This window comes from Xyrauchen texanus, chromosome 22 (assembly GCF_025860055.1).
Source record: "Xyrauchen texanus isolate HMW12.3.18 chromosome 22, RBS_HiC_50CHRs, whole genome shotgun sequence".
Lineage (NCBI taxonomy): Eukaryota > Metazoa > Chordata > Actinopteri > Cypriniformes > Catostomidae > Xyrauchen > Xyrauchen texanus.
Window position 1 is genome coordinate 320,877 of NC_068297.1, and position 10,000 is coordinate 330,876.

The 10,000-nt window shown below is 39.8% G+C and overlaps 2 protein-coding genes across 3 annotated transcripts in view; one reads left to right on the forward strand and one right to left on the reverse strand.

Annotated features, from left to right (window-relative positions):
- Positions 1 to 1,361, forward strand: part of LOC127662350 (kelch-like protein 28) — a 28,011-nt gene extending 26,650 nt beyond the window's left edge. Inside the window, exon 6 of one of the 2 annotated variants that reach the window (XM_052153482.1) lies at positions 272 to 1,361. In XM_052153482.1, the coding sequence (XP_052009442.1) occupies positions 272 to 435 (164 nt within the window). In that variant the 3' untranslated portion in view covers positions 436 to 1,361. The remainder of the gene's footprint in view (positions 1 to 271) is intronic. The other variant, XM_052153480.1, reaches the window with a different exon arrangement.
- A 6,130-nt stretch (positions 1,362 to 7,491) lies between these two features.
- The window catches only part of c22h14orf28 (chromosome 22 C14orf28 homolog), an 11,917-nt gene continuing 9,408 nt past the window's right edge, over positions 7,492 to 10,000 (reverse strand). The window contains exons 4-5 of the mRNA XM_052153500.1: positions 8,445 to 8,579; positions 7,492 to 8,362 (exon numbers count right to left, since the gene is read on the reverse strand). Coding sequence (XP_052009460.1) covers positions 8,179 to 8,362; positions 8,445 to 8,579 — 319 coding nt within the window. The 3' untranslated portion in view covers positions 7,492 to 8,178. The remainder of the gene's footprint in view (positions 8,363 to 8,444; positions 8,580 to 10,000) is intronic.

The window sequence follows — 10,000 nt, forward strand, 5'->3', positions numbered from 1 at the left end:
GGGCCAATGGTTACCCCATGTGACTCTACCCTCCCTTGCAACCGGGACAATTTGGTTGCTAAGGAGACCTGACTGGAGTCACTCAGCACACCCTGGAGGGGTGATAGTCAGCGTCAATACTCGCTGAGATACCCAGACTCCCGCATCTCAGAGCCCTTATAATAAAATAAGCTAAACATGGTTGCGTTACAGTGGGTTTACCGTGATCGAGGTAGTGTATTAAAATCACTGTATGATGTGTGTGTGTGTGTGTGTGTGTGTGTGTACACAGGTGTGGGCTCTGCTGTGGTGGATAACTTCCTGTATGTGGTCGGCGGTCACTCGGGCTCGTCGTATTTGAACACAGTTCAGCGTTACGAGCCAATCACAGACAGTTGGCACGACTCCAGCGGGATGATGTACTGTCGCTGTAACTTCGGCCTGACTGCCCTTTGACCCCGGCCGTACGGGTGACTCTATTCATAGAGCAGGACGAGAGACGACACTCATCCGCTGACGTTTGCTCCACAGCGCCACACACTGACGCTCACTTGGAGGGTTGATGACACGCGTGAAGACGATCGGCCGCCACACGAGCACACGTGATCATGTGACCAGCGCAATCGCCGAGAGACTTCCACAAACACCCGGAGGATGCAGAGCGGCGGGAAACTGTTGTGCGCTCGTGTGAGGCAGATTTTAACGCCTCGGAGCACTTTCTCCTCTTTACATTTCAAGGCTTCTGTTGAGGGACGCAGGTGTGTGTGTTCAGTGCTTATAAAGAGAGGGAACCGGTGAATCTCATGAACAAACATGTCTGCCTCAGAGTTTACAAACACATACAGGAAACAGCTGGTTTTTATCACCTATTTTCCTCTCAGATTTTTGGCATTGTGACATTATTTTCATTGAAATTAAACACATTTCTGCTCAAGATATTCATTACCATATAACAAAACATCAGGAATGTTAAAATAATACAAGTACGAAATAACTCATATTAAGATTGTAAGTATTTATACATCACGGTAGTATTTATGCTGATATTAATAAATATATATATTTTTAGGGTTGTCGATTTAACACATTAATTCAGTGCAATTAATTTAACCAAAAATTATGCGTTAAAAAAATGTACGCAGTTAATCGCACTGCCCCGGTACAATGCAAGCTTGCAGTACCGCCTGTTTCCTCCAGGGGGCAGTAAGTGACACTTCAGCTTCAGTTTATACAGTGAACAAACACTTCAGCAGAACAACACAAACATGTGTTACATTCTTGTGTTCAAACACTTGATGAGCACAAATCTGAACTAAGAGATCTCAAGATGTGTTTAAAGATGAAACTATATTTAATGACACAGTGAACTAATAATGTGTGTTTATGACGCAACACACCCAAGACGTGACACAAGCATGTCTGACGCAGGTGTACATTGACGGTTCTTAAACAAGCCCTCATAATAAAATCTGATTGATAAATTCACTTGTGTAATGGATTACTGTGAACTGTGTGTCAATGATGGACTTATGATCAATAATATGGTAATAATCAATACATTGTGTTATAAAGCTGCTTTATATTGTTATTAATGACGAACTCTTCTGCTACAGGAATATAATGCATTTTAATTATCTGAATATATGTTTATTTATGTATACATACACATATATATGTATTAGGGCTGTTTTAATCGAATTAATTACAGTGTCCCATTCACACACAGAAAGCCCCTCATATAACAATAATTCAATATATAATGATGAAATAATTATACATAGTTATCTTTAAATATTAAAAAATTATATATATATATAATAAACATATATTCAGATAATTAAAATGCATTATATTCCTGTAGCAAAAGAGTTCGTCATTAATAACAATATAAAGCGGCTTTATAACACAATGTATTGTTTATTACCATATTATTGATCATAATCAATCATTGACACACAGTTCACAGTAATCCATTACACAAGTGAATTTATCAATCAGAGATTTATTATGAGGGTTTGTTTAAGGACACCTGCGTCAGACATGCTTGTGTAGAGTCTCGGGTGTGGTGTCATAAACACACATTATTAGTTCACTGTGTCATTAAATACAGTTTAATACTCAATCTTTATCACATCTTGAGATCTCTTAGTTCAGATTTGTGCTCCAAGTGTTTGAACGCAAGAAATTGTTTTCTTCACTGTATAAACTGTGTGTTGCTCACACAGCTGAAGTTTCACTTACTGCCCTCTGGAGTAAACAGGTGGTACTACAAGCATTACTCAGTTAAGCATTGAGATTAAAGTGCGTTAATTTTTTTAACTTGTCAAATTAAATCGACAGCCCTAATATATATACATATATAATTTTTAAATATTTAAAGATAACGATGTATAATTATATATTGATATAAATATGTATAATCATTATATATATTGTTATATAAGAGGCTTCCTCAGCAAATATTTGTATGTGCGATTAATTAATCGGGACACCATGTAATTAATTCGATTAAAGACTTTAATCGATTGACAGCCCTAATTTGTTTTATTTGCTATAGTGAAAAATGCTGTTTGTATTTATTTATTTATTTATTTTAGTATTTTGTAGGAAATGTGTTTAATTGTCATGATAATGTCACGATGCATATTAAATTAATGGTTCTAAAATAGCCTTTATTTCTAATTAAAGGAATATTCCGGTTCATCACGAGTGAATCTCAATCAGCAGCATTTGTGTCATAATATTGATCAGCACAATAATTAATTTCATCTGGTTCCTCCTTTAATAAAGCACAAATGTGTGTTCCAGTGAGACACTTATAATGGAAGTCAATGGGGTTTAATCTGTACACATTAAAATACTGTTTCACAAGTATAAACACAAGACATAAACAATATGTGTGTGAACATGATTTTACTGTCATTATATCACACATTAATAACTGGGGCTGGGGTATTTATACAGATTTCAGCATTTAATATCGATTGATGTGGGTTTATTTCAGTTATAATGTCCCTTTTGTTGACATATAAAAGAATCTCTCAACTAATGCTGTTAATTATACAGGGGACCTTTTAACTACATTAGATAAATATGCATTTTTGCTAATTATATTTAAATACTTCATCATTTTGGTCAAATATGGCTTTTTAAATATGAATAAATAAATGTATTCAATCAGTAAGATATTCAGATATTATTTCTGTTACATATTTATTGTTAAATTGTATAATTGGTACTATTTATAAGTATTTATATTGATTATTGGACACCTGCTAAAAGCGTTACTGTCTCTTTAATTTCAGTAAATGAGCGCATACTAATGAGAGAGGACTGGAATGGATTTCTCTCATCCGTGTGATGCACGATTATAATTCAATGTTTTTAATGAGCGGCTGACTGTAAAGAACAAAGATATTAAAGAGACATTATTCATTGATAAATGTGTGGATCTCATCTTTGGACGCACATTACACGGATCACGCTGCTGAACACGTCACGACTAAACTACACAATCACCGCTCCGTGACATCTCAACATTTTCCAATAATTGCCCCCATTGACTTGCATTATAAGTGTCTCACTGGAACACACATTTGTGCTTTATTAAAGGAGGAACCAGATGAAATTAATTATTGTGCTGATCAACATTATGACACAAATGCTGCTGATTGAGATTCACTCGTGTTGAACCGGAATATTCCTTTAAGTAAAATATAATTTCTGTTGTTTTTTCTTCTAATTTTCATTGTGAAATATGAGCTGTGTCTGTGCGTGCGCGTGCTTGTGCGTGCGTGTTTGTGCGTGCGCGTGTGTGTGCCGTCTGTGCGCGTGTGTGTGTGTGCGCGCGTCTCTCATACTGACTGGTGCTAATTAACTTTTCAAGATTCTGTTGTTTTATTTTTTGAAAAGTGAGTTTGTGTTCAGATGAAATGCTCAAAGGAACATCTCGCAAAAACATGCATGAACGTCAAACACACGTGATGGAATTCATACAGACTGCATCAGCTGTCAATCATCTCAAAGAAATCTTCAACAAATGAAATGTGCTTTATATTGAGTCTCACAAGAGAAACAGATTTCATAAGTGCCAATAAAAGTCATCTGCAGTGACATGTCTCAACATTCATGAGCTTCACAGCTGAACTGAACGAGAGTCTTCATGAGATATTAATGCATCTTCATATGTGCACCAGATGAAAACCTTTATACTTTGTAAATACTAAAGGAGGAGTTGAATGCATTTAGATGATGCAATAATGACGTTATCCTCATCATTAGATTAATTTGGTGTTTCTGAAACACTGCGCCGGAGTTGAACTGCACATTGTTTTCATAGTGTGCTGAAATGATGCTCTTATTTTCATTTTCATTGTTTTTGTATCTGAACTGCCTTTAAAAACATGTTTTATACTGATGATAAGAAGTGAATTATTAATTTGTCAGCAGGTAATTCAAGACATGATTAATATCAACCATTAAAATCATGATCAATGTATTGCAATGAAGTTCTGATCCGTTCTGTTTATTTCACACGCTCCATCATTCACACGCTTCTCCATCATTCACACGCTCCATCATTCACATGCTCCATCATTCACACTCTCCGTCATTCACACGCTCCGTCATTCACACACTCCATCATTCACACGCTCCATCATTCACACTCTTCGTCATTCACACGCTTCATCATTCACACTCTTCGTCATTCACACGCTTCATCATTCACACTCTTCGTCATTCACACGCTTCATCATTCACACTCTTCGTCATTCACACGCTTCATCATTCACACGCTCCATCATTCACACGCTTCTCCATCATTCACACGCTCCATCATTCACATGCTCCATCATTCACACTCTCCGTCATTCACACGCTCCGTCATTCACACACTCCATCATTCACACGCTCCATCATTCACACTCTTCGTCATTCACACGCTTCATCATTCACACTCTTCGTCATTCACACGCTTCATCATTCACACTCTCCATCATTCACTCTTCATCATTCACACTCTTCGTCATTCACACGCTTCATCATTCACACTCTCCATCATTCACTCTTCATCATTCACACTCTTCGTCATTCACACGCTTCATCATTCACACGCTCCATCATTCACTCTTCATCATTCACACTCTCCATCATTCACACTCTTCATCATTCACACTCTTCATCATTCACACGCTTCATCATTCACACGCTCCATCATTCACACGCTTCATCATTCACACTCTCCATCATTCACTCTTCATCATTCACACGCTCCATCATTCACACGCTTCATCATTCACACTCTTCATCATTCACGCTCCATCATTCACTCTTCATCATTCACACGCTTCATCATTCACACGCTTCTCCATCATTCACACGCTCCATCATTCACACGCTTCTCCATCATTCACACGCTCCATCATTCACATGCTCCATCATTCACACGCTCCGTCATTCACACACTCCATCATTCACACGCTCCATCATTCACACTCTTCGTCATTCACACTCTTCGTCATTCACACGCTTCATCATTCACACTCTCCATCATTCACTCTTCATCATTCACACTCTTCGTCATTCACACGCTTCATCATTCACACTCTTCGTCATTCACACGCTTCATCATTCACACACTCCATCATTCACACGCTTCATCATTCACACTCTCCATCATTCACTCTTCATCATTCACACGCTCCATCATTCACACGCTTCATCATTCACACTCTTCATCATTCACGCTCCATCATTCACACTCTTCATCATTCACACGCTTCATCATTCACACGCTCCATCATTCACACTCTTCATCATTCACACGCTCCATCATTCACACTCTTCATCATTCACACGCTCCATCATTCACACGCTCCATCATTCACACGCTCCATCATTCACACGCTTCATCATTCACACGCTTCGTCATTCACACGCTCCGTCATTCACACGCTCCGTCATTCACACGCTTCATCATTCACACGCTTCGTCATTCACACGCTCCGTCATTCACACGTTCCATCATTCACACTCTCCGTCATTCACACGTTCCGTCATTCACACTCTCCGTCATTCACACTCTTCGTCATTCACACTCTCCGTCATTCACACTCTTCGTCATTCACACTTCGTCATTCACACTCTTCATCATTCACACGCTTCATCATTCACACTCTTCATTCACACGCTCCATCATTCACACGCTTCATCATTCACACGCTCCATCATTCACACGCTTCATCATTCACACGCTCCATCATTCACACGCTTCATCATTCACACGCTCCGTCATTCACACTCTTCGTCATTCACACGCTCCATCATTCACACTCTTCATCATTCACACGCTCCGTCATTCACACGCTCCATCATTCACACGCTCCGTCATTCACACGCTCCATCATTCACGCTCCGTCATTCACACGCTCCATCATTCACACGCTCCGTCATTCACACTTCATCATTCACACGCTCCGTCATTCACACTCTTCATCATTCACACGCTTCATCATTCACACTCTTCATCATTCACACTCTTCATCATTCACACGCTCCATCATTCACACTCTTCATCATTCACACGCTCCATCATTCACACTCTTCATCATTCACACGCTCCATCATTCACACTCTTCGTCATTCACACGCTTCATCATTCACACGCTTCATCATTCACACGCTCCGTCATTCACACTCTTCATCATTCACACGCTCCATCATTCACACGCTCCGTCATTCACACTCTTCATCATTCACACGCTTCATCATTCACACTCTTCATCATTCACACGCTCCATCATTCACACTCTTCATCATTCACACGCTTCATCATTCACACGCTCCATCATTCACACGCTCCATCATTCACTCTTCATCATTCACACGCTCCATCATTCACACGCTCCATCATTCACACTCTTCATCATTCACACGCTCCATCATTCACACGCTTCATCATTCACTCTTCATCATTCACACGCTCCATCATTCACTCTTCATCATTCACACGCTCCATCATTCACTCTTCATCATTCACACGCTTCATCATTCACTCTTCATCATTCACACGCTCCATCATTCACACGCTCCATCATTCACTCTTCATCATTCACACGCTCCATCATTCACTCTTCATCATTCACACGCTCCATCATTCACTCTTCATCATTCACACGCTTCATCATTCACATGCTAGAAGAGTCCACAATGAGTTTCTGAGACTGTGTGAAGTTTTATAATGTTTGTGTGTCTGTGTAGTCGAGTCCGGGCGAGATGATTTACTGCTGTGGATTATTACTGGAACACAGAACAGTATTTATCATGTTTCTTTAGGCTGGTTATCTGTGAGAGAGCAGTCTTACAATAAAGAGACTTTCATTGGTAACATCATATGGATAATTGTTTTACGGTAGATCTTTAAAACGAGCATGTTTAAGTACTCGTATCATTACACAAAAGAGCTACAAATACAGTTAAACAAATAGAACATTTTATTTACAATGACATCAGATTAAAAATACAGAACGGAGTCGTTTCCAATAACACAAATGTGCACGATCATTGATTAAACATAGTCAGTAAACGCAGTTATCTGCTCTTAAAGCATGAAAACATCTGAACATTTGCAGTTAAGAGATCTCAATGTGAATACAAGAGAAATGCAGAATAATGTTCAGATATAACAAACATCAGCACCAGTTTATTCCACATCAGGACTGAGTATTTGGCAAACTGTGAATCATCTCTGATGATAAAATCTGTTCTTAATCTGTCAGTTTAAGTGCCTATGTTAATGTGCATGAGAGATGCATTACGTGGCACATTAAGGTCTCAGAACTGAAGGAATTGTAAAGCATCTGAATGCAGATCTGAGATCAGTCAGAACTATTATAGTCCACGTACTCTTGGATTCCAAGCACAACCCCCCAAACGCTGTTTCACTCTGCAAACACATCTCGTAGAGGCGGCAATCACACGACAGCATTGCAAAATTACAAAAATCAATAATATATAACCGTATAAAAGTTCACTAGCATACATCGCCAAACGTCCACCCGACATAGAAAAACTCATAAATGGAAATAAAGTGGCCATGTGATGCATCCCAGAGCAAAACAGGCCTTGAGAACAGTAAAAGCTGGACTGAGGAAACGTGACTTTGGGATGTTAATGTAGTGGCGGCTGTTCTCGAGGTGTTCACTTGTCTGCAGATCTGATGTACACGAGTGAGGACAGCAGCAGTAACTCCGGAGGTTTATTCAACAGGATCAGATTATCCGTCCGCAGACCATCATAATGCATCCAGTATCCGTCGATCTGAAAGGCAGCAGAATAGTGATGCTCGTCCCTGTTGAAGAGTGTCGCGCCCTCGAGTGAATACCTGCAACGACATCATCATCATCATCATCCGGTGCCACACAGATACATGTTCTGGTGCTAACGCTAATAAAGAACATGATTACCGTTGTTCAGACAGCTCCAGATGATACGGTACGTAAGACAGATCCTCAGACTGCCACATCTGCATGTTCAGGATGATGAAGGGCGGCGGACCGTGACAGAAAACTCTCTGACTGAACTCTCTCAAACCTTTACATCTAAACACACACACATCATCACCATCACCATCATCACCATCACCATCATCATCATCATCATCATCATACTGCTGCTTAATGAGGACTCGCAGTCTTAAATAAAAAGCACTTTATTAACTCTCAGAGACCCAGTTTAACCAAACTACAACGTCTGTTTACAGTATTTAAAAATACATATTTTATTACAAATTGTATGAAATCGACACACAACAGTCACTTCAAATGTGCTTAAAGGAATATTCCTTTAATATAATAATAATGTTGATCAGCACAATAATTAATTTCATCTGGTTCCTCCTTTAATAAAGCACAAATGTGTGTTCCAGTGACACACTTATAATGGAAGTCAATGGGGCAATTATTGGATGTTTAAAGGCAGAAATGTGACGCTTATAATTTAATAAAAGCACTTACATTAATTCTGCTGTTAAAACTTGTGGATTATTTGAGCTGTAAAGTTGTTTAAATCATCAGTTAATGGTTGTCATTGCGTCGTCATGGCAACAGAGTTGTATAATTGTCTATATCTTCACACAGATGTGATTAATAAGTGATTTAATGACAGTAAAATCATGTTCACACACATATTGTTCATGTCTTGTGTTTATACTTGTGAAACAGTATTTTAATGTGTACAGATTAAACCCCATTGACTTGCATTATAAGTGTCTCACTGGAACACACATTTGTGCTTTATTTCTGATTTTCTCCCCAATTTGGAACGCCCAATTCCCAATGCGCTCTGAGTCCTCGTGGTGGTGTAGTCACCCGCCTCAATCCGAGTGGCGGAGGACGAATCTCAGTTGCCTCCACGTCTGAGACCGTCAATCTTATCACGTGACTTGTTGAGCGCGTTACCATGGAGACGTAGCGCGTGTGGAGGCTTCACACTATTCTCCGCGGCATCCACACACAACTCACCACACGCCCCACCGAGAGCGAGAACCACATTATAGCGACCACGAGGAGGTTACCCCATGTGACTCTACCCTCCCTAGCAACCGGGCCAATTTGGTTGCTAAGGAGACCTGACTGGAGTCACTCACCACACGCCCCACCGAGAGAGAGAACCACATTATAGCGACCACGAGGAGGTTACCCCATGTGACTCTACCCTCCCTAGCAACCGGGCCAATTTGGTTGCTAAGGAGACCTGACTGGAGTCACTCAGCACGCCCTGGATTCAAACTCGTGACTCCAGGTGTGATAGTCAGCGACAATACTCGCTGAGATACCCAGACTTTTGCTTTATTAAAGGAGGAACCAGATGAAATTAATTATTGTGCTGATCAACATTATGACACAAATGCTGCTGATTGAGATTCACTCGTGATGAACCGGAATATTCCTTTGAGTGAATATTTTCCCATAAACATCCATTTCTTTCTGAAGTCAGACTAAATTAACCCCAAAACATGATT